General features: G+C 41.7%; 1 protein-coding gene across 1 annotated transcript in view; it reads right to left on the minus strand.

The window, feature by feature from the left end:
- Positions 1 to 26,221, minus strand: part of RAPGEF6 (Rap guanine nucleotide exchange factor 6) — a 119,041-nt gene that overhangs the window by 78,901 nt on the left and 13,919 nt on the right. The window contains exons 2-5 of the mRNA XM_017834606.1: positions 15,980 to 16,050; positions 15,308 to 15,364; positions 14,310 to 14,393; positions 4,394 to 4,463 (exon numbers count right to left, since the gene is read on the minus strand). Coding sequence (XP_017690095.1) covers positions 4,394 to 4,463; positions 14,310 to 14,393; positions 15,308 to 15,364; positions 15,980 to 16,050 — 282 coding nt within the window. The remainder of the gene's footprint in view (positions 1 to 4,393; positions 4,464 to 14,309; positions 14,394 to 15,307; positions 15,365 to 15,979; positions 16,051 to 26,221) is intronic.

Genomic DNA, 26,221 nt, shown 5'->3' on the forward strand with positions numbered 1-26,221 from the left:
GGTTATTGTGCCACCACAAGGTGATGGTATCACTGTGATGGGCACTCTTTAAGAAGTGTGAAAAACCACAAATGAAACAAAGTGTGATGGGCAGTGTAATACAGCACCTAAGGAGAGCAGCTAAAGGCAACCTGATGTGCTTCAGCTCATCAGCTTTAATAGACAGCTTCCTTCAGGACACCCACCACCAGAGGTGGCTTTAGGGAATCACCTCTGGAGAAGGCACCACACCAGCAGAGCTGAGCTGGACACTGCTGGGGGACACGGGGTGTGTCACAGACCAGTGACCTCTGAACTCACTCCATCTGTGCCTGCAGTGGCACCTGCCATTGAGAATACCTGGCTGCACTTGTTGAGTTTGTCCTCAATCCAGGCCCACTGGCCTGAGGTGGGTTTGCTCGACCCACCCGCTCCCTGAGCCCACAGGAAAACGATGCCAGGCCCGTGGCCCATGGAACAACCCCCGTGATGAGCAGAGGGGTGGCTGGACTGAGCCCTGCATTAGCAGTTCAGCAGTTGTAGCTGCTGTTACAAACTCGGGCTGTCAACATCAATCACGTTTTAACACCTACCAGCAGGTGAGACAACCGAAGAATCGGTTAACGCAAAGCAGGGATTAATGTGTGAATTAGAAGGGAGTTCAGGCAAGTGTGGAGACAAATCCTTAAAAAGTGGGTCGGCTCCATCTGCTTTCAGTGAGGTTATGTTTGGAAAGTACATCTGAAATTCCAGCCACACAAGATTTGAGCCATGGTCACCTTGATGGCAAAGATCTGTGAAACACCACCTTATACAAAACATTTAAAAGACTCGTGCTTATAAACTGCGTGTCAGGGGAGCACTCCCAAACTTCTGCAGGATACCTGCTCTTACAGGGAAAGAACTAAACTAAACTAAACTAAACTAAAGCTGAAGGAGGGAATGTTTAGGTATTAGGAAGATATTCTTTACAAGGAGGGTGGGGAGGCCCTGGCACCGGTTGCCCAGAGAAGCTGTGGCTGCCCCGTCCCTGGAAGTGTCCAAGGTCAGGTTGGACAGGGCTTGGAGCAACCTGGGATGATGGAAGGTGTCCCTGCCCATGGCAGGAGGTGGAACTGGATGGTCTTTAAGGTCCCTTCCAAGCCAAACCATTCTGTGAATCTACGAAACTGTGAAGTTACCCAAGTTACATCAGAATATTCCAACAAATCATCAGTGTAATCCCATTAGGATAAAGAATTACAATTAACAAGGGAACAGCAGCTTCCACTGTCGAGTTTTGATTTTGCTAATGGTCTACTGAAGGAAAAAAAAAAAAATATTTAAATTACATGATTGTCATGGAGTGATAAACGACAACGAAAATTTTCTCACCCAGACCAGAGAAGCACAGGTTTCACACAGAAAAACTAAGAAACTCAGAGCTAAAATTTTCATGCCTTCTTTCATGCTTTTTCCACACAGCATGTGATCCAGGCATGACAGTCTTGTGTATTTGCAATANGGAGTTGCAGAGCCAGAAGGTCCCCCCTGAGCCTCCTTTTCAGGAGGATGCTCCCATATCCCCAGGTTCAGCCATGGCACTGGCTGCCACATGGAAAAATTGAGGACTGTCCCCAGTTTCACTCTGCAGCCCAAGCCAGCAGTGAAACATTTTCCACCTCTAAACCCCACACTGCTCAGATGTTACGCTCAGATCTGAAGGAAGTGAAAGCACCAAGGAACAGAAAGGACACCAAGATATGCTGCAATTCCAGGCCATTTTCTTAAGTGATAAATGGGCCTATTATTAATTCAATAGATTGCTCAGCCTCCAAAAATATGAGTTACAATGCCCATTCACACACTATCTGTTATCCTCATTAACTTAAGTTGACCACATTTTATGGCCTTTAAAATGGGTCAGTTCCCAGAGGATTCCCACTACAAAACTGATTTACATTCTAAAGTAACAGCAGAGAGGAAAAAAAAATTTAAAAAAAATCAGTCACCAGCAGGGAATGATGGTGTTCTTTAACTCCATTAAAGGAGTCAACTAATTATTTTGCTTGAAGATAAATATTCATTACGTATTAAACCTCATTATTATGTTGCAAATTAAAAACGAGAGAAAATAAAAGAACTAAGATAAATTAATAAGAATTAATCAGGGAAATGAAACTCAAGTACACCTTGTGTCAGTGCAGATCATTAGCAAGGTGCACATCACCACACTGGTGCTTTTTTCTCACCCTGTTTGAAGTACTACCCAGAAAATACAGTTAACAGCACCTTTGGCTACATTTACCTATAAAACATGAACATAAAAATAATGAAGAAATAACTCTGTACTTTTAATTCTCTGATCTTCCCACAGGAAAAATATACTGAAGTTCCAGAGAAGAATGTAAGATACTTTTAAGCATCTCTATACTCATTGACATTTAACTACAATTACAGATAATTCAAGAGATTTAAAATACAGTGAACAACTGTCTGGGCTGCACATTTGTCTCCAGGAACACCCAGCAGCTTTTGAATTTGCTGACATGGCCAATGCTGGCTTCTCCAGCTACTGTGACACTGTGTTCCTCTGAAAACACTCAGCACAGTTGTAGCTACTCAAGTTACACACACAACACTAGTTCCTCCATAAAATATTTTAATAAGTCAAGTTTCTGGTAGCACACACTTGCACAGAAGCATCTTCCTGTATTTATTTTTATTTTACAACAATGGTGATGTGACCAAAGAAGGATGTAGGTATTTCTTTAGAATTGCATATTATATTTTGCCTATGAAATATTTCACATAATCTTGCAAATGCACTTGCAGTGAGTCAGTCACCAGCCAACCTCCACTAGCCCAGGCTGCTCCAAGCCCTGTCCAACCTGGCCTTGGACACTTCCAGGGATGGGGCAGCCACAGCTTCTCTGGGAAATCATTCCAGGGCCTCCCCACCCTCACTGTAAAGAATATCTTTCTAATATCTAATAATAAATATGCCTGGGTGAGTGTTTGTCATTCTGTGCTACAAGGTGCCAGGAGTGTTGAGGTGAAAGCTCAGCTCACCCCAGACACTGCACTGAGCGCCCCAAATCCCAGGGAACACTCAGCACCCCAAACCCTGGACAGCAGCAATTTAAACAGTAACAATGCACAGCAAACTGGAGTGCCTGGGGCATTCCCATGGCATGGCTGCACACATTGTCACCCAGACAGTCCTGTGCCATCCCTCGAGGCACAAATCCCCCCCAGAACTCCAGCTTTGAGAAGAGCCTGGGTAATTGGGGATAAAATAAATGAACTGTTTCACTCCACAGGATAGAGACAGGCTTCTTGCACTCTTAACCTGCACTTCATGGCAGACTGCAACTTAAAGTGTGTGCTGCAGCAAAGAGCATATTACTGATGGTATCAGAGCCCATGAGCAGAGTCAGACTGACACTGCACAAAGGACAGCAAGTGTACTTGGTACAGGACACCACTGACATCCCCACTGGTCTGAACTGTGAGACACAAACTTTTTACAGAAGCTGAATACTCACACACTCAGTGAGTAAGAGACACTGTCAAATATTAGTTTTAATGTTACCATATCTAGATCTAAGGCAGCCAAATCAATAGCAGTCTGGAGATCTGAGACTGATTAACAGACACGTGGCTTCTCAGCACAACAAACAGTTTTGTTCCAGCTCCATTAACAACATCCAAGATGAAAGTTAAAAGAGATCTCCCCGTGTCCCCAGGCACAGTACTGGGGCACAATGTCAGGCTGCACTATGGAAAAGCAATCCTAATATTCCAGCTGCTGACAGCATGTGCACATCAACCTGGAAAGGACTGAGCTACTCTCTATAAGCAAAACTCTGTGTTATCATCTATATGTGCACCTGGCTGTATCATAAGTTTTGTGAAGAAGCAGAAGGAACCCTGGGCATTAAGGTTGGTGACAACTAAGCTGAAAACCTTTATCCTTCAAGCTTGGCTAAGCACACTCATGTTTCTTCTCCTGCCTACGAGCCTTCACACTGTGTGGCACTGCAAAGGCTTGGAGGAAGGAGGCTTTTCCTCCCAGACATGGCCACTAAAAGCAATGAAATGGGAGATGGGGGTGTAAATAAAATATTCAGGATAGAAGGCTGTCATTGCCTGACTCAGGAATGCTCAACTCAGCCGTGACTGTTAGGCTTTTGAAACTCAAGTAAGCATAATTTTAGAAAGAATGACCTAATCATCATCATCATTTACCCATCTAGATTAAATTTACATAGCTACTGCTGTTACGAGAGCAGCCATAGGTATAATTGAAATCAAGGCAATTTTGCTGCAATTTTATAGAATACTTTACAATAAGCTTTCTGCAGTAAAAGAGAAAGAATTTGCTGAAACCAGCAATAGATTTAAATACATATGAGAAAAAAATCTGTCTTACCACAATCATTTCTGAAGGCTCCAATATGATACATTCGCATCCTCGCTTTCCTCCAGACTGCTTGCCAAAACTAGAGTGGGATGGGGAAAAAGCAAACAAAAAAGAATGAGATGAACAGCCTATTTTACCTTTTCAGTAACCAAAATAATTGGCAATGGTGCACGTTGTTAAAAAAAAAAAAAAAAAGGGACAAAAAAATTGATGAAAACTATTGTGTGAAAAATTCCAACCAGATAGTATCATCATCATAATTTTTTAATTTATTCAGCACTGCTCATCATGGTCTGCCTAAATATAAAGAATGTTCTTTTGTAAAATCCATTATTACTTGCAGATACTCAAAATCACTTATAACACATTTCAGTTCTGACAAGAAAACACTAGTAAATTTTAATTAAACATTAAATAGGCTTTGTAAAAACAAATATACGCAAATTCCAAGGACTCCAAAATACTACTTTGCATGCAGCACTTTTAACGAGAGTTCCCTCAACTCCACAGTCACCTCCTCATCCTCTCAGGAAAGGGAAGGACAGAGAATCTCTTCTCTAACATTGTGCCTTAACTTGTGACCTCTGCCTTTGTGTTGGTTATTGTGCCACCACAAGGTGATGGTATCACTGTGATGGGCACTCTTTAAGAAGTGTGAAAAACCACAAATGAAACAAAGTGTGATGGGCAGTGTAATACAGCACCTAAGGAGAGCAGCTAAAGGCAACCTGATGTGCTTCAGCTCATCAGCTTTAATAGACAGCTTCCTTCAGGACACCCACCACCAGAGGTGGCTTTAGGGAATCACCTCTGGAGAAGGCACCACACCAGCAGAGCTGAGCTGGACACTGCTGGGGGACACGGGGTGTGTCACAGACCAGTGACCTCTGAACTCACTCCATCTGTGCCTGCAGTGGCACCTGCCATTGAGAATACCTGGCTGCACTTGTTGAGTTTGTCCTCAATCCAGGCCCACTGGCCTGAGGTGGGTTTGCTCGACCCACCCGCTCCCTGAGCCCACAGGAAAGCGATGCCAGGCCCGTGGCCCATGGAACAACCCCCGTGATGAGCAGAGGGGTGGCTGGACTGAGCCCTGCATTAGCAGTTCAGCAGTTGTAGCTGCTGTTACAAACTCGGGCTGTCAACATCAATCACGTTTTAACACCTACCAGCAGGTGAGACAACCGAAGAATCGGTTAACGCAAAGCAGGGATTAATGTGTGAATTAGAAGGGAGTTCAGGCAAGTGTGGAGACAAATCCTTAAAAAGTGGGTCGGCTCCATCTGCTTTCAGTGAGGTTATGTTTGGAAAGTACATCTGAAATTCCAGCCACACAAGATTTGAGCCATGGTCACCTTGATGGCAAAGATCTGTGAAACACCACCTTATACAAAACATTTAAAAGACTCGTGCTTATAAACTGCGTGTCAGGGGAGCACTCCCAAACTTCTGCAGGATACCTGCTCTTACAGGGAAAGAACTAAACTAAACTAAACTAAACTAAAGCTGAAGGAGGGAATGTTTAGGTATTAGGAAGATATTCTTTACAAGGAGGGTGGGGAGGCCCTGGCACCGGTTGCCCAGAGAAGCTGTGGCTGCCCCGTCCCTGGAAGTGTCCAAGGTCAGGTTGGACAGGGCTTGGAGCAACCTGGGATGATGGAAGGTGTCCCTGCCCATGGCAGGAGGTGGAACTGGATGGTCTTTAAGGTCCCTTCCAAGCCAAACCATTCTGTGAATCTACGAAACTGTGAAGTTACCCAAGTTACATCAGAATATTCCAACAAATCATCAGTGTAATCCCATTAGGATAAAGAATTACAATTAACAAGGGAACAGCAGCTTCCACTGTCGAGTTTTGATTTTGCTAATGGTCTACTGAAGGAAAAAAAAAAAAATATTTAAATTACATGATTGTCATGGAGTGATAAACGACAACGAAAATTTTCTCACCCAGACCAGAGAAGCACAGGTTTCACACATCTATACTAAGAAACTCAGAGCTAAAATTTTCATGCCTTCTTTCATGCTTTTTCCACACAGCATGTGATCCAGGCATGACAGTCTTGTGTATTTGCAATACATAAAAAGAATGGATGAACTACTCTCATTATTATAAAAAAGTTAATTCAGTTCAGAAAATATGGAAATGTCATTTTTAATGTCAGCTCCAACTTCAAGGTGAACTGAAATTCCATGTTAGGATTTCTTCACAAACCAGAAAGCAAAGTGAGACCAACTTTGCTACGGGATCATTTTCAGTTGCAAAAAAAAAAAAAAAAAGAAAAAAAGTTAAAAACATTTGCAATTCTATTCCTTACAACAGAAAGCTAAATACAAGAGATTTTTTCCCCCCCAAAACTAAAATTCTAAAGGAATTGTGTGCAGCTGGAAGTTTCAATTTTTGCAGCTTTTTAAAAACAGAAATAATCATCATCAGTTTTATCACAAAACAGATTATTGCTACTATTGCTATGTCTCCTGTAGTTAGGAAAAGGCTCCAATTTCCTGCTGCAGGTTGTTCAAGCACAGTGTTTTTGTCGTGTAACAACAATTTATTAAACTCCTCGAGGTTGAGGAAGGGTTGTTTTCCTTTTTGTTTTGCTTTACATAAACACATTCCTGAAATTCAGCAACTGTCCAGCTCCCCTCTGCTCACGTAGCAGCATTTGCTAATTAAGTAATGGCAGTAAACACTAAGGAGGAAGAGAAGCGTGCTTGGAACAAAGGTCACACTCTTGGCACCATCATTTCTGCTCCATCAGGCACTTTACAACAACCAAACACTCGGAAAAGGATTAAGTTCCAAAGACAAAACCCACCCTGCTAATCCTAAACTACTCACATTAACAAGTCAATAGGTCAAGTTTAATTATTTCCTGGAGCACATCATGGATGGTTTATCGATTATTCCTCAGCAGAGCTCCTTCCAAAGGAGGAGGCAGCATATGGTTTCTCCCCAGCTGTAACCACCACTATGTCTTAAAAATACCCATTTTTAACATTCTTAATTAACATATGCAACGTGTTTTAGAAACATAGATTTTAACGTTCTTAATGACTTATTCCATATTTTTCTCTGGAATACAAATGTTTAGCTTCTCTATTAGTTAAGAGGTTTGCTGACATCAATAGACTTCACTAATCTGCCAGTTATAATCCAGGCCTCAGAAAAATGTTCATTCCCAATTAATTGGAAATGGAAAGGATTCAGTTGAACAAAGCTTTGCAAGGGGAGGAGATAAAACCCATTTGGGAAACAAGAGTAAACGTGGACTTTCTGTGACAACAAATTACCTGGAGGTTTTCAGTCGGCCATTGAAGACCCACCCAAACCTAAAATATGCTGGTTTTCAAAGGTGAGGGCTCTGCAAAGTACATCTAATTCTGGAAGAAGTGGGGCAATCTTAATTTTTGGTACTAAAAGACCACTTCCCAGGGCCAGCTTTGCACCCTGGGCAGGTTGGATCTGAGCAGCCCATTCCAGCTGGGCTTCAGCACCTCTGCTTACAAACCATCACAGCACCCTTCCCAATCACATCCCTAAACACCAAGTCCTCTTGATGTCACATGTGGCAAGACACACAAAAAAAAAAAATGAGGAAAGCCTCATTAAGGTACAGCATGTTACACTCACTTCAGTGCTTTCAAGCAGAGAGCAGGAAAAATAATCCAATTAAAAATTTAAATTAATACTGAAAGTGTGAGAAAACATGAAACTAATGTAAATTAAGCTCTACTTACAATAAAAACTATGTCAAAGGGCATACTACCACTGGTATAACTGTTAAAATTTTAAATGATCCAATTAATTTAATCGGTATTGTTAAAATACGTGTGATTTAAATAAGTCTTAAATTTAACATCATTATTCTATAGCCTCCCACTGCTGGAAGCCCAGAAAAAGTCAGTACTACAAAACTACATCACGATTTTTTTTATTTATAATTTTATTATACACTCCTGCAACTTAATATTCATCTATTACATCTGCATCATTAATTTTCAGCCATTCGCTCACTGCCCTGCAACACTGTCATGGGGAAAAAATGTCTTCCACATACCAAAGGCAGCTTTGTTTATCCTTGATTTATGGACGCCTCATTTGCAAGAAACCTTGTTTTCCTCCTGATTCACCACCACTCATAATTAAAAATGCTTAAGCAGTTGCATCATGTGAGAAAGGAATGTAAGTTAAACTGGCATGATATCCTATAGCAACCACTAATGGGTGTCCAGGCCATGGGATCAGACTGGAGCTGTTATAACAACCCTTAGTTTTACTAAGCAAACTATTTAGAGAAGCCTCCAATGTAACATTATTTTAAACATAATAAAGCGGCTCTTTAAACAGGATGTGCACAAGCACTTACAAGCTTTCTGAACACAAATGTTTAAAAATTCTTCATATCCAGCTGTTGGACAACCTGAGTATCTGGTGCTGAAATATACCTGGAATTTCAAGACTGACAAATTTAAGCAATAGTTGTCACATTTTACTTGAACATTTCTTGATATCAATATGCTCAAGTTATCCAATACTGATAGTTTCTCATTCTGCATTGCTCAGAATACAGTACATACATTAAAGGTAAAAACACAGCCTGTCCTGAAGAGCTTTCAGCCTACAAACAGATGGAGACTGAGACTGAATGTCTTATTACTTGCCTCAACACTAATTAGCAGGCATCTTCAAATTTACAATATTCTGCTACATCCTGAAACAATATTTTCAGATATTTTGGGCGTCAAAGCCTTCAGTGGCAGGATGTCAGGTATTTCACATTCTGTTCTGTACTTTCCAGGAACTACAAAATCATAACATTATCCTGGCTGTGTAAGTTGGTGTCAATAAAAGTTATCTGTGATTACCTGCAGGAGCTTTACCTGCAGGAGCTTTACCTGCAGGAACACCCAGCACTGGGCCAGGATCCTGAAATACCAGTTTATCAATAGAATAAGCAAAGGGGTCGCAGATATTTTGTTCTTATGAATACACAGGTCTCTCAAAACTGCCTGTCAGGCTGCCTTTAGAAACAGAAAGATGAAGACAAATTGTACTTTATGCCACTGCAAAGCAAACCCCATGACCCTGCTCATCCAGTAATCTGGATGGATTTCTTCAATGCAAGAACATTTTCCAGGCAAGTCCAAAACCTGGGCCTGGAAGAGATGAGCTGCATAAGGAATGGGAGGCAGGGTTTTCATTATGTGCTCTGGAAGTCCTGAGCTTTTCAAAGTAACTTCATTAGAAAAAATATTATAACACTTAAGTCCATCAGAAAATGGTTTAAAGGAAACCTGACACCACAAGATACATGGCTGAATGCAAAATACCCTTTTCAATTAATGCTCAGTCATCAAAACCCATTTCTGCATTAGCTCTTAATAACAACATTTAGCAGGTTTATCTCTCAAGCCTGCTGAAGTTTTAATTGGAAATTATTTTGGAGGCTGTGTAACATACTACTCAATTTGCAGGCTCCAAGCTCAAGATCTCTGTACTAATTACTTTATACTCTGCACACAGTGACACTTTGAGGAAGCCAGTGGCTCACCTACCACTTTCTCTGAAGCTTTCCAGCTATTCCAGGCCACGGGATTAGACAGCCTTAGTAAAACTGTATTTTAGTTATAAACAAATCATACACGACCCTTTGCTTCCAATTTCATTTCTCTTGGACTTTTTTTTTAGTTTAGCCAGTAAAAAATTTTGTGTGGCACAATCAGCATTCCCTGCAGTCCATAAAACCCCTAAAGGGCAGCTCTTGTAAGGAACTGTGAACAGAGCAAAAGGAAGTTACTGGTCGGGTTGGAAATAACAGACAAGATTATTTGGTCATATAGTTGTGACAGGTCTGAACACGGTCTTTCTTCATTCTTTTGGCTTTCTTAGAAGACTGTTCCATGTCAAGAAAGCTGTACTCCTAGTTTGCTACACCTTCCCAGCCCTTAGTCCAGGTCAGCACCTCCAGCACAAGGAGCTGCACTTTGGGAGACCAGGACACTCAGCCTCTCACCAGTGCCCTGCCTCTTCTCAGCCACATTCCCTTCTCCCTCAGAGTATTTTCATCCCAGCACTAGCACTGCCAGAAGAATTTCAATACTAACAACTCCCTCTGAATTAATTAGTTTTACAAATACATTTATTGGTAGCATTCCCAAGTTGTTGGTTCACTTACTGGCTGTCAGGCAACGCTACAAGTTACAGCCACCACTTAACAGAAACACCCAGGGAAAACATCACCTCATCCAGAGCCACAAATGCACTGAATAACCACTGCTTTGATCCTGTGCTGAATATAAAATCTATCAGTCTTGATAAGCACAGGGATGGAAGCCTCAAGCTGTCTTCATGAGAGCAGAAAAATAATCCACAACAGTTAGCTGAGAAGAGCTTTCCAGTGTGAAGCAAACAGAGAATATCATCCTGAGACCTCTGCAATTTTTAAATTTCTTACTCTGTGACTGTAAATCACAATTCAGAACCTTATTGGCAACTGCCAGTTTGTCAGATATTAAGTTTACTGTATGACAGCACTGGACTGGCACACCTGGGTTTAGTCTTTGGGAGCTGAGGGAGGAAAAGCACCATCCACACTACAGCCATCGGGACTGGGATTCACACAGAACAGATTCAAATACTATTAACAGTCACAGCAAGTTTCAAAATACAGCAAAATATTGTTATTTGCAAATATTAGCACAAAACAAACTAAAACAATTTCAACCCAAGCCGCTGTTCACGATGCAAAACTGGGAGTTCCTCTTTCAGTATGACAATTTTCTTGATCTAAGCATTTGTGTCTTCTCCTTTTATTAAAGAAAAGAAAGAAAACTGGCTTATTGAGTCACTGATGCATCTCCAGCACTTGTGAACAGATACCACAACACAGCCATGAGGTCACTTGGAATAAAGGAAGCGTTTAGGGAGTGTCCCACTCTCTACATGAATAGGACAATGATTCCAATTTTCTCCACTTGTGAGATTTTGGAAGGGCTTGGAAAAGAGAGTATTTGTTTTTAGCAAGACTACATCTTGAATGTTTCAAGAGTTTGTGTTTTTCCCTTGGAGGTTCAATTCTCTCAGCTGTAGGAGGCTGTCAGCCACATAATTGGCTTCAGAAGTTCCTCCAGGCCCTTGATGTATCTCCTATGGCTAATCTTGCTGTGAGTAATCTCCTTCAAATATCCTGCTCACATGAATTATCTTCATTAACAAGCAAGGTTAACACAAAACCTCTGACTTGCTGACACGGTTTTCCTTCCACGAATCCATCAATCCTGTTCTTCTATTCCAGCCATCGTTTTCTTGTTAGAGGCAAATTCTTGTCCTCCCATGCCCAATCTATTGACAAATCCACTCTCCAGGCAACAGGGCAATCAAGGTTATGCCATCTTTGTACCTGGTATTACTGACTGATCTGCTTCTTACCTTAAAAACCTTGCAGGGCTTTTCTCATCATGAGCATCAGTGTCAGAACACTGAATAGATTTACTGTACCTGGGTGCAAGATTTACTCCTCCACTTTTTAAACCAACTTCTGAACTACAACTTGAATACAAATTCATCCAAGGTGATGAAAAAGCCCTTCTCAAGCACAGAGAGCCCAGAGTTCTTCAAACACAAAGTGTTTGTCAAATGTTCCAGAGGACAAATACAAAGTTGAAATCAGCAACAGGACAAAGAGGAAACTGGGGAGTGGGGGTGTTATGAAGTACACAAACTGAGTTTCAAACCAGAATCCATTTGCTGCCTAGGATCTGCCTCCATCCATCCAGTTCTTCCAGAATGGCAATTATTCCAACCTGGCTCTTAACCTTTTCAGAGCTCTAGGAGGTCTCCAGATTAAAGCCTAAATTCTCACCATTGGTAGTTACCACCTTCCTCCCATTAAGGATTCTATTTTGGTCCTCATTCATTTACCCCCTGGCCATCTCAAAGCCATCACAGCCTCCTGCATCACTCCTGTGCAGAACACACCCATCTCCAACCTCTGCTCACAAGCAGACACATTTATACCATATTTAACAAGTCAAACAGATGAGCTTTATCTGATGACAGTGTCTGGGCAGCACCAATCCTACCAGAAACCCAAGAGGCTGGAGGGATGTCTCCAGTCCCTTCAGCAGTCTCAGAACACTTCAGGTGTGGTTTTCTTTTCATTCCCTACACTTGTCTGCCACTTTCCTACTGTGAAAATTAAAAAGCACAGATAAAGTAGATAAATCCCCCCAAAATACTCTTCCCTAAAGTTTATTTCACTAGTATCTTACAAGATTATATGCTCATTAGGCAGAGAGAGCATGGCAGCAAGTTATCTTTGTTTCCTGTGACAAGGAATAGCTCTGGAATACCTGAGGCAATGAGAATTAAGGCAATACTGTGTTTTCTTATAGATATGTATGCAAACCTCCTTTCAGAATGACTCACATGCTCAGGAACTTGGTTGGGGACAAAAAGCATGACATTAAGCATTACTTTAAATGTAATTAAAATGCTGCTAATCACAATTTTGAAAGAATACTACTAACTTATCTAAGCCACTGTTTCATAGGAAGTTAGCCTGTAAGTGACTGGTGACTCCCTCAACTACAGATGTGATAGATGAGGTATTCAGACCAGGGAAAGCAGATGAAGTTTATCCCACTGTACTGAAGAAAAAAAAAAAAGCATTATATTTAATGCATGAACATCATTCAAACGAAATGGAAGTGATCTGAACACCCTGGATATCCAGCAGGAGTGCATTCCCTTCCTTTCCACGTGATCTCACCACCTACAGGGACAGTACACCCCAGGAACCACGTAAGCTGCAACCTGCCAGCAGCTCCATCTAACAGAACTGTGACCCTTTCACCATCTAGCAGCTATTTTTCCTCATTATCCATAATAAAACTAGTTGTAATCTTTTAAATTAGCTATAACAGATCTATTTTGTCTTTTTTTTAAGGCACAAGAAACCTTAATGATGGTTACAAGTGACTTATTCTAAGTTCAGCAAAGCAATGATTTTAGAGAGGTTTTATGCAAATATCAGCTTGCCGTGTCCTCCCTTCTGGTACTCCTGAACTTATCACAGACTCATCATAGTATGGTTTGGCTTGGAAGAAACCTTAAAGCTCCTCTAGTTCCAATCATCTGCCACGGGCAGGGACACCTCCCACTATCCCAGGGTGCTCCAAGCCCCGTCCAACCTGGACTTGGACACTTCCAGGGATGGGGCAGCCACAGCTTCTCTGGGCAACTTCACTCCAGGAACTTCAGTCACTCAAGGAGCATTAAGAGTTTAACATCCAGCCTACAGCTAACAGAGAACTCAGCTGAAAAATGGAGTCCTGAGCGTTCTTATCGGTACTTCCCATGGAATTCAAGCCTATGGAAATGCACTGGAGCTGGAGTTGGCATTAAGGCTGTTAACAGTCAGCTCGTGCTGAGTCAAGTGAAATACAGAGAAATAAAATTTCTGAGTGATGCAAAGGTCAAGCAGAGTATTACTCTGGGTACTCAGGGTATTACTTGAGCAAGTCCAGCTCAAGTGAAATAATGTGCTCCAGTGAAAGCATTTCCCAACGTTCCCTGTGCCTCAGCCCTGAGGTGCACTCAGACTCCTGGCATATGCTCTCCCTAACCAGTGCTGCTGGGCTCTTCTTGCTTCACAGAAAAATCATATATGCCATTAAACACAGCCTCCAGCCAAAGGGCAGAAGCCATGTGATCTGCAGTCGTTTCTGACACAGGAAACTCTAAAAACAGTCACACAGCAGCAATTACTCTAAGAGCCACTATCAAACTTTAGAAAAACAAAATAATGAAAAAAATATTGTAAACTTGTTAAAAATTTACAGTAACACCAACATATAGAATGCATTTATTTAAAGAAAAAGCACACCTTGCCTTATCTTAAATAATAACAACTTCACATACCTGCAAGGTGGTAAAAACATGGAATCCTTCATGAGCACAGATCCAGAAAGTAGGATATACCAGCATCTTGCAATAGTTTCTGAGCTATAAGAAAAGAAATCATTGATCTTGACTTTCTTCTCACAACACCTCAGAAATATATTATCCAAAATATCACTGTAGTAAAAGACTGATTTACCACTGTAGCAGTTTGATATGTAAGAACAGAGCACTTGATTTGGATGCTACCAAGATGTTTTTCTAAAACATCTACATCCAGAATGTTTCTTGTACTTTACAATTTGACATGTAAGTCAGCTTAAAATTTTATTTTATTAAAATGGAGTTATTAATTTTCAATGAAAACATTTTATTCCAGGGAAAGTATACATAAAGTTAGAAACACAGGACAGCCCACAATTCCTAAACACACATACAGACTTGGCACTGGAGCAGGTGTGTGTCACACAGACCCACCACCCCTACTAGCAGGTGATGTCTCATTTAGACTCAGGTGTGCTGGAAGCTGTGCCTTATACAGAAAGCTAGGATTAGCTGTGAGAGGGTAAATATACCACAAGAAATGCTAAAATACGAGGAAAACAAAAGTATATTTGCCTCCCAGCAGGAACCCAAAGAGAACTCTGAGCTCAAATCCTAATTCTTGCAATTTAAAGAGGTGGTTGAGCTCCATCCCTCTCCCGTGCAGGATGCAGGCAGTGCCAGCTCCAGGGACACAGTGCCACCTACTGAGTGTCACCACGGCTCCCACCAGCCTTGGGGGGGACCCTGCCTGTGCCTTCCTGGTGCCACAGGCACACACAGACACCTCATGGGCACCCCTCAAATGCCAACACTGCTCCTACAAACACCTCCTGCCAAAGCTTTTAACCCAGCTGAAATGCTGTAAAGGCTTTTATTAGCAATGGCTGAAAAAGCAAATCATGTATTAAAACATGCAAAACAGTGCTTCTGCTCACACTTCTACTGAAGAACTCCAACAAGTGCTGTGTACTCACCAAAAGAGGACTTGGTTGCCCTTGTACCTCTCATAGCGGGCACTGGATGACATTATTCTGAGGGAGGAGGAAGAGAAGTTTAATTTCAATTTTACTCCCCAAAGATCATGAGCCATTAATCACCATATTTCAGTAAACCACTTTAAATCTCTAAGACCTTGAATTCAACAAATTTTTTTGTCCTAAAGAAAAGATGTGCTTAACCAGAAAATTCAAATTATTACGGTGTTCTTCATTATCCAAACAGATAATATACAGCATGTTCTCTAAGTGTTTAAATCACTCCCACACACTGGAATTACCCATAGCAACAGAGCTGAAGGAACTAAAATACTTCCAACGCACTTTTTATGCCTTGTTGGCCTTCCATTTTATGGATTCTGAGATCATCCGAATGTCTGAAGCATTAAAAAGCTTTTGTAATCAGGAGTTAAGAGAGGGCACTGTCTGCACAGTCCTTTGTAGGCAAATGGCAGTAAGCTCTGCCTTCCTTCTTAGAAAGGCTAATTAGTTTGGATTCCATGCCATGTTACTGCAGTGACTGCACTCAGCAATGGGCTTGGCCAATGCTCTGTCACCTCCCAGTGCAGGCAGACAAAAGCTCTGCTCATCTCCACAAAAATAAAGTCAGAGATATACAATGCTAAACAACTCTAGCTGTGGAGTACTCACCTCAGCTGATGCTCCCTGAAATGAGAGAGTATGTCCAGTCCATGAAGGAAAGAACAGATAGTGTTTAAGTCCTAAAGAGAGAGGAAAAAAGAACAAACGTGACCAACTTCATTCACAGCATCTAATCACTCAGCATTACTTTTCAGGTTCTGCAGACCTATGAGACATAATTCTAGAGACAGGTCAGGGAACATACAGACTTGAAGAACCCTGTCCACACTCAAGCTGTGAAAGTGAAAAGAGTGAAATCCAACAGATGCATAAACACTCACCTGAAAAAAAAAAAGATTTATTAAAAATATCTCTGAAAATATTTACATGACTGGAAACAGCAGCAAACAACACGTGGAATAAGCCAAAAGGGGCAGTCCTGTTCATCCAAGGACAAAACCTGTTGAAACCTTCTAACACCTCTTTAAAGAGGGAATTTTGCAAAATTAATTTCCTAGTGGCAAAGAACCCCAGCAAAAACCTAAACCATGCAGTGTAGCCACCATGTACAGTGCAGAAAACCACGGTACCTTTTCATAGCAAAGGGGTTATGTTGAGAGAGGAAACACTTTCATGTCCACCTCAGACCTAGCTGGGAGCCCTACTACAAACCTCCTCCATCCTACTGCCTCTTACTCAGCCCAATCCCTGTCCAAAGGGCAACATCATAAATTACTCCAAAATACTCTTTAGCAAAGAAGAAGACAATGAAGTTTTAGAGGTCTCCCACCTCCTGCCACCACGACTCAGCATCACGTCAGTGCCATCCCCCACCAACCACAGAAACAAAAATATTAAAACACAAAGATTATTTCACTTTAAAAACAGGGCTTTACATAGAAGCTGCAATTAGGAGATACAGCTGTTTAAACTTCTCACTAGACAGAATCGTCCTCAGTCACAGAAATATCTGTGCTGATGGTGCAGACCACATGCTGGGGACCAGCTCACTGGGGCCATTCATCACCCAATTTACTGTCCTGAACAGGTGGGCTGGGAGCGTCCAACACACGCACAACACAATCATTATGCACCACAGAGCAGCCTCTCCAGCCTGGCCTTGGAAAGTATGTTCTGAATTTTCAAGTGCTGCATTTATCCAGTGTTTACAAAAGATAAATCAATATGAACGCTGGCCTCAGAATTTACAATGGATTTACTTCAGAAAAGTTCTTTGGCTTAATAGTCCTTGTTTAGCAATATAACGGATATGGACTGTTATACCAAACGAAAGGTCAGACGTAATTGCAGGCCCTGTAAAACCAATAAAACTCTGATTTATTTTTTTAAATGTCATTACCAAACCCCATGAAAATTAAACAGAAGGCCTGAATGTGTAACACATTTATAAAGCACTCATTTCTCACACAGTCCAATCTCATTCTAATCCTCCGACTGTGAGTTGCCACAAACTTCATTTTATTAGTGAAATCTGGGAACACCGGCTATGGATCAGACTCCAAACACACCACAGCTTGTCAGAGGTGGGCACTTGGCAGCCAAAGGGTCATTTCAGGTGTCCCACCAGCTCCATTACTGAGCTTTCCCTGTTTCTGAGCAGGGAACTGTCTCACCTTCCCCACCTGAAAGCATCAGGCACAGGAATGCAGCAACTGTATCCTCAGACCATACACTGCCTTAGTAGTTAATAAAACTTAGGAGTTATAGACTCTATGGAACAACTGAAATAAAACCCCTGTGTCCCACCTTCTTCCTCCTCCACCTGGAGGTCCCCCTCTCCCAGGCCAGAAGAAGGATACTCACAGCTCCTGTTGAAGTTGGGCAGCCAGGAAGGAATCAGTATTTGGTATTAAAATTAAAGCTGAATTTTTCAGTCCTCATAACTCATTATGCCTATATAAGTTTTCCAGTATTTTTTTTACATAACAGAGATTAGGATGTAACAGAAGGTCTTTAAAATATATTTTAGATAAGCAGTTCTGTAGTCATGAGTTACAGAAAACTGTAAGCAGAACAAAAGCTTATGTTCATGTCTGATCACAAAGTTTTTAAATTGTACATATGAAAAATGACCACATCCTGACTTTAGAATTATTCTCTGGAACTCCTTAAAACACAGTGCCAGCACTGGGCATGGGCACTCCACCTGCAGACACAGGAGGGCTGTGCTGACCCACTGAGGAGCTTGATGAATAAACAGTTGGTAAATTAAAGAGATAAACATTTGCTTAAAGGGATTCATGTCTGGAAAGCATCCCACGGCTCTGACTTTGGCTGTCGAGACGAGCAGCAGCAGAGAGAGCAGCTGAGCCAGAGCACAGCAAAGGGGAGGCAAAGGTTCCTATTCCCTCACCCAGCAGAAGGCATTTAACTCACACTATCAGCTGTTACTGCTCTAACCTTGATAAATGTAATAAACCCCATCCTGGTCACTGCCCAGCCAGGGGACACGTCAACAAGCCAAACACACTGGCTAGAAGCGTTTTTAAACCAGGATCTGTAACACTTTCCCTAAAATTAACTGACTCTTCAAGCGAGCCCCTCTCCTAGTTGTGCAGAGCAGGTGATTTTGGGTGCCCCTGAGCACAAGAGCTAACTCAGTGATCCCCTGGGAAGGGCTGCAAAATGCCTCTTTACACCAGAGCATCAAACATACCCATCCAAAGTATTTTACATGTCTCGGTGAAATAATTTGCTTGTTTAAATAGATACAGCCAGGTAGAATTCCTCCTCTCCCTCACAAGCCACTTCAAAGTCCGACAAGGGAGGGTACAGTACATATGGTGTATATATATCCCAGTTTTTCCCAATAAAATGAAAATTTCCTATCAGTTATACTTTGTGAAGTTTTCTCCATTACTCCCTCAGAACAAGTGCTTATAGTAGCACTGAAATTATGTTTGACATGCTACATTTAGAGTCTCATTCTGCATTTTTGCCAGCGAGGAACATCAATTAATAGGAGGGTGGCTGGTGATGGGCAGGGGCTGTGGCCACCTCGTGGACAGAGGCTGCACCACGCTCCCAGAAACCCTCCTCCACCAGAGCTGCAAGCACTCATTTCTCTAACTCGAGGTTTGTAACAGCTTCTAATCCTATTTTCGGTCTCAGTTTTAAAAAGGGATTTCTGTCACCGCAGCAGTTATAAACAGCAGACAAGCACATAACCACAGTACAAAGGGCAGAGATCATTTTCACAGATACGTTTGGATACCCACTATGAAAAATGCTATTAAAGGACGATGCCAAAGGGCAACAATCAGCGTTACAACAGCAGAACACAAAGCACTTGCTGGAATTTTATAGCCCCTTTCCATATCCTTCCTTATAATCTCTTTACTTCCATCAAAACCCAACCAAAACGTGCTTATTGATGAAAAGCAATTTCTCCACATGCTCTAAACTAGAGACCAAGGTCAGTATGATTTTATTTTGTAATCTTTCTTTTCAGAGCTTTTCATCACCTGAAACAATACCTGAAAGTAAAGCACAAGATCTACCTGCAAATGCTGTGCCCACACAGATTCTTCAATCTTTGACAGAAAACTACCTTGACTCGGTTATTTACGGAGAAATTCGCATTTTCTATCCAAATAGCTAAAACTGCAGCTACAGAGACTCAAGGGAAAGTAGGGAACTGTGCAAAGAGTAGAGGGAACGGGCCAGTTGTTAATCTTGCTAGAAGGGAGATTTTCTAACTACAGAGAGGAAACAAGAACACTGTGACCGCAGTGATCGCGCACCGAGCTGCCCGGGACGGCTGATTGCCTTTGCCTCCAGTTCTCACAGCACAGAGTTCATGAGCAGACACATTTAAAAAGCAGAGGACATCTGAATCTTCTAACTCCTCCTGTGACAGAACACACTGTATAAGCCAGCCTGTGTTTCAGCAGCAGTGCAGAAACCAAGGGATGGCTCTGGACGGCACCGTTATCTCCAAACGCGGCACGAGGGAAGTGTGGCCACCAGCAGCCTCAGCACCAGCTTTTATCACCCCCAACACACACATCTTTATGGCAAAAAGCTTAACCAGCTGCTAAACCAAAGGTGGTGTAAAAACACAGAGATTTTAGTAACGACATCATGTTATCTAAATATATATTCTTTTATGATAACATACTCATCCCAATATAGTGGGCCACCTGAACACCCAGACCACTTCTCATTTTCCCTGCCAGATGCTAACTCATAGCAGTACCATAAGATGGGAAAATAAAAGAAGCCCCAGTAGCATCAACTCATCACACAAAAGCAAACCAGCTAACTACCACCATCACCCATTTATCCCAAAACACCTTATTTGCTACTATTTTTTACAAGGATAGCGAAATATTAATTTCTTAGTTGTTAAGATGTAACTTTTTAAAATAAAGAAATAAGCACAGTCAGCTAAAAAAGTCATCACGAGAATATAATCCAACCTCAAAGCTGATGGGGAAGTGGTGTTCATCCTTAGTTTCTTTATCAGCAGCTTTTTAAAGTATGACCAAGATCTGGACAGATCTGGACAGGACCAAAAAGTGCAGAAACACAAGTGATGAGCAAAATTTGTGAGTTTGTATCATTTCCTTATGCTTCACCCTCTTCTCTCCCAATCCCTCACCTTTAATCCAAGAGGCACCTTTACAAAGCTCAGAATTAAGACTCTGATGGAACAATGGTGGTCGTGAACATGGAGTTCTGACCACAAAGTTTTCCAACCAACAACTGTCAGCACAATGGTAATTCACATGAGCTGCATCCATAAAGCTGTAAGTCCACAATAAGGTCCAAGACAAATTCTCCTGCAGTGTTAAAAGTGGGCAAAAGCAGTGTGATGCTCTGGAAAAAAGACAGAATGACTGCATCACAAACAGCTTTGCCCTCGATAAACACAAACCAAAAAACTAATGCTTTACTTGATATGACCCCAGCCAGGTGTTCCAGCAACACATTATTATGTTAAAACACTAAACAGGAAATCTGGTCTATTTCTAAGGAAAATAAATTGTTCTGAAGTGACCTCATAGTAGCACATTCTGATAAATCTCACAGAGGCAACCTCAGCAACTGCACTGAGGTATCGGGGACGCTGAGGAAGCCATAAATCCCCGTGGACTCCCTTCAGCACTGCCTGTCACGTTGTGTCCTTCATGCCATGGGGAGAGGCAGCCCAGTCCCCAGACAGCTGCATCCAGCCCTGGCCAGGACTGTGGGACAGCTGCTCCCTGCAGCGGGGCCAGGACTCAGGGATGCTCCCAGATCCCACGTTCCAGTGAGCCATCCCGGATCCACCCTGAGCCTGAAACCAGGGGGCTCAAAGAGCACAGACTGGCAGGTATTATTCAGTCCAGAGTTTTGCTCAGGGAATGAGAAAAGAGCAGAAACCTGCACCACAGCACCACTTCAAAGCCACAGTTCAAACCAGCTGCGTCAGCAAGTTCCAGAGCAATTGCTCTCACATGCAAACCTGTCCCAGGGAGCTGCACAAAACCTGTCTCTCAATCCACCCCAAACACATTAAATTCCTGTTGCAAGAGCAGATGCTTGGCTCACTCGAGGCTCCCCACGCCCAGCCCACGTGGGCTGCCAAGCCACCCAGGATTCCCTGGGTCACACACAGGAACTGCTCCTACAGAAGCACAAAGGACTTTGCATCCGTACCTTTCCCGAGGTAGGGCAGTTGCCAGGATGCATATTTTATAGGCTTCAGAGCAAACAAAAAATGTTAGTATCTTCTAAAGATCTGCTACAGATTCAGCCATATCACAGACAATATACTTTAAAAGAAGCAGACACACATTTCTGCCTTTGAAACAACAGTTAAGCCATATGGTAACAGCTTCCCAAATTCCACTGCTGTTCAAAATACCATGAGGTAGGAAACCTTCCAGGGAAGGAAGCCACACTGAAAGGTGCCACAGCCTCCCTGTTTGTATGTTAGAGAGCTGCTTCTTCCTCTTCCGTGCTCTGAGTAGAAAGAGGGCTGGAAACAAACTCCACCAGAACCAAGAACTCGCTTGGTATCAGGAGTTTTAACTCCTGCATTTTAACAGCCTCCTGGACGGTGTCTGAATTTGTCTGTATTAAAGTTGTTCTTTAAAGGTGCCTAGATTTCAGCAAAGCAAACAGAGGTGATTCTTGGGGCACAGGTTGTGCAAGCTGTAAGTGGGAGGCTCTCCTCCAGCCCACTGCCATTACTTGCTTCTCAGTGATTCAGCAGGTTCTTCATACAGATTGAATGCAGCTTTTATTGGGAATTCTGTCAGGCTCAATAAAGACTTTGTCACCCTTGGGGAGTGTAGCAGAAGAGAGGAAATGTTACTCAGCACAGTTTATGGTTTTCATTGCTTCCCTTCCTGTTGCCTCATCGAAGGCTGGAATCTGCGCCTTGTTTCCTTTAGTCTCTGTTTAAGGCCAATTGTAAAAATAGTACTCCCAAATTCTTTCCTGATACTGTAATACCAGAAATAAAAATACAGAAAAACACGCTGAAGTTCTCTGACCCACGTTTTACACATTCAGATATTCAGATACCTACCCAGCAAATTCACCAACCACAGGGATGCTGGTTCATGAACCCCCCCCCTACACACCCGAAGCCAAGTGATACACACACCCCCTCAGCTACCCCAAAACTTGTGGGAGGAGCAGCAAAATACATCTAAACATGTGTAGCAGGATATGCAGTCCCTAAACTAAAAGGAAGTTCATGAGATGAACTAGACAGCAACTCCTCTTTCCTATTTACTCTCCCTGTACAGTGGCATAAACATTTGACTTCAATAAAAATTCAAGTGATGCAAAAGAACATCAGCTCAGGGCTTCTCTACTTAGAGTAACAGTTGCCTTTAAAGTAGCCTCCTATTTAGCTGGAGGCCATTTAAAAAATAAAACTAAAAAATAAATATGAGCACTGAGGCACTATTAGGGAAGAGAAAGCATGGATTAGTCAGTCAGATGAATGAAAATGCTCTCAAAAGATTTTAACAAAGTACCTTACAGAGAACAACATAGTTTAAGCAGCACTCAGAAAGAATGGAGTCACTCCATCCCATGTAGGGAATTCCACCAATTCAAAAAGCCTAATTAAAGAACCTTTCACAGAACACACCAGCAAACTCTTGCATGATCTTAAATCACTGCCTGAGACTGCACCCAGTAACATTTGTATAAAATAAACCAGTTCAGCTACTTCAGAGCCATATTCCAGTATTCAGAAAAAACAGCACATATTCCATAAAGAGGCTGAACAGCTTCAAATGACCAAGAACTTGAATTCTCAGATTTACAGTCTTTCATATGTCCACATCCTCCTGGTGCCTATGTCCATTAGCCAACTATGGATCACACCATGACCATGATACAAGACTCCTCCCTAAGCTCTAAACTTTACATTCACCCATAGAGATCACAGATACTGGTTTTTCCAAATGAGGAAATGTCAGTCTGCTTATTATAGTATCTTTATACAGGAGAAAAGAGAGAAAAAGGGACTTCATTTTACTCTTTTGTGCATCCAGGAAGTAATTCCAATTGACAGCAGCAGTTAATAACAGTACAGCCACAAACAGGAAACTAAAATCTGGCTTTTCTTTCTGCAGACAGTAAGAAGTAACATTTGCACACTTGGATTTTTATCTTATTTTCTAATATTTCCTCCTAACATGCACATAGGGCTACAGACACAGACTTATAACAATCAAAGCATGCTTAATAAAATTTGGAAAAGCTAAATCTTTAAAAACAGAGACTCTAGAACTACTATGACAGTTTATTGATGGACTGAAAGTACCTCCATTCAGTGGCATTCTTCTAAAAGTAATATTAAAACCCAAAGTCTTTCTACATGAAAACAAAACAAAAAGTTTCTCTACTCACCAGTCGCTCCCCACACCCAATACAGATAAACACCTTCCACCCCAGAACTCTGGACTATGTTGATATAAGACTTTGGCAGAAAGAAAAACATTTAAAGGAATGAGGGAAGGGAAATTTTGTATTTTTACTGCTGTTCCATCACATGGAGTCAGCATTTCTGGAACCCTGACTTCGCCAGAGAAAAAACTTCCTTTGGAAAAGCTGATTTTGCAGACTGAAATTCCAAGGGCCCTGAACTGGAGAGACAGGAACATCAGATGTCACTGCTTCAAAGCAGGCAGCTTCTGAAGAGTTTTGAATATCTGAAGCACAATTCAGGCCTTATCATGGTTCAGAACAAAAGCAGAGCTATGAAAAAGACTCTTCAAGTAAAATATTACCCTGAAGTTCCCAGACACTCATTACTGAATTTTAAAATATCTTTCAGACTTATATGCTGATGATAGAAAACACCAAAATCAAGCTGACTCGAAACCCCTGAGTTCCTGGTGTTCAACAGGATGAGAAGCTCACAACATCCAAAATTAATCTCTATCAAAGAGCAGGACCTTATAACAAACATTTCTCAGTAACACAGACTGTAAAAGCAGCCTCCTTACCCAGGCTCTTGAAAAACTGCCCAAAATCAGCAAGCAAAACAGGTAATTTCAGGCTTCCAGGACAATCAACACTTTGCTAGTCTCGCTGCTGAACACTTGTCAGAATGACCAACCTCCCACCCAGAGGACAAACACCCATCAAATAACAATATTTCACCTTGAACTTTTTGGCCATAACTCCAAAAAAATCATCTTGCCTGATTCACAAAGAAACTTCCTGCTCTTTTCAGAGGAAGGTACCAACATCTGAAATTTCCTTTCAAGAAAAGAAGGAATTGTGATGGAAAGGTCAGAACACTGTAACGTTCAGGAAAAAAAGTACATTCTTATTAAATTAGAAATTTGGTTCAGAAACCTGGAGCTGAGAGATGAAATCCAAAGGTCAGTTTTCTGCTTATCTGTAATGACAACTTGGGAGTGTGTCTGTGTGGGACTGAGAAATGTTAAACATCCCAGTTGTTACCCACACACGACTTTGCTCTTACTGTAGGAAATGCTCTAGTTCTTGTGCTCTTTCCTGCCTCTTGGACCAGGAACTGCTGTTTCATGTTTAACACACAAACACTCCGTTGTCAAGAGTTCCACATTTTCATCCTGCTTTGCCCTCAACACTACAACAGGTATCCCAAGCAAAGAAGGACTGACAGACACAACAATAACACTTGACTGCAGCTTTCTTCCATCATATTGGTTGTCAGAATTTTATACAAATAGATAAGAATATTGTTATTTTTATAATGGCACATTTAGGATTTTGCAGTGTATAATTTCTTATTTCTTTGTGAATTCAAGCAAGCGAAGATCATGTCTGTCTGGAATAAAGTCCTGCTAAATAAATAATACTGAAAGCAAAACAAATGAGATATTTATAAATATTGTAACTTAAGTCACCCACTCAGTATCTAGGTAATGGAGAGGAATACAGCTCTACCAAGTACCTAAAAATGTTTTAGTGCATCAGTAAAATATTAAGAGAATGATGAGATTATAATTGGAGAATAAAATATCACACAAATGTAAAGCTCTTCTACAATCTTTTTCAATAAAACCACTGCAGGGGGGAAAAAAAAAAATCAAGCTCCAGCTATTTTATTCCCATAACAGTGTCATTATGAACTATGAAGGAATTCCTGCAGAGGACAGCAGCAATAGTTCACCAGTAATTCCTCCTGCATCCTGGTATTAGGAAAGCACTAGGAAATAGAGCAATCCAGGAAAGTTACTGTATCCACGGGAGGCAACATCCCCTAGAGGACTCCAAGTTATCTCGACTCAGATTCCCACAATTAAGCTCTCCCAGTGCCACAAGGGTTAGAACACCCCCTCAGGTGCTGAGGAAGGCTAACATGCCTGGGTACAGGTGTACCCATAGGAGGGCAAACACTTCCATCCCTCACCAAACACAAGAGTCACATCGGTAGCTCTTCACATCTTTGCTGGCAGCAGAGAAATCAGCCAGACTGACCTCACTGCAACATCTGAACACAAATCACCACAGCAAAACTCTGACAATTCATACTCTGCCACTGCCTGAACATCATCTTTTGTGTTTCTCAACAACACCTGTGCCATAAACCACAAAGGAGCTTACAGATCTGAACTGAGGAGTTATATACACAGATACATACTCATCTAGCTTGGTTAACAGGTCTCAAGTTTGAAATCAAACCAAATAAATGGCAGAGAGAGATACCTGTGCACTTCCCTATTCATTACACTGATCACTGATGTGTGATGTTACAAAGGGAATAATTCTAATTGAGAAAATTAACAACTTCAGCATTCAGAGGAACAACAAACAAGTGACCAAAATCTTTAGAGGCTACAATTA

Source organism: Lepidothrix coronata, unplaced genomic scaffold (assembly GCF_001604755.1).
Source record: "Lepidothrix coronata isolate B3197 unplaced genomic scaffold, Lepidothrix_coronata-1.0 Scaffold236, whole genome shotgun sequence".
NCBI lineage: Eukaryota > Metazoa > Chordata > Aves > Passeriformes > Pipridae > Lepidothrix > Lepidothrix coronata.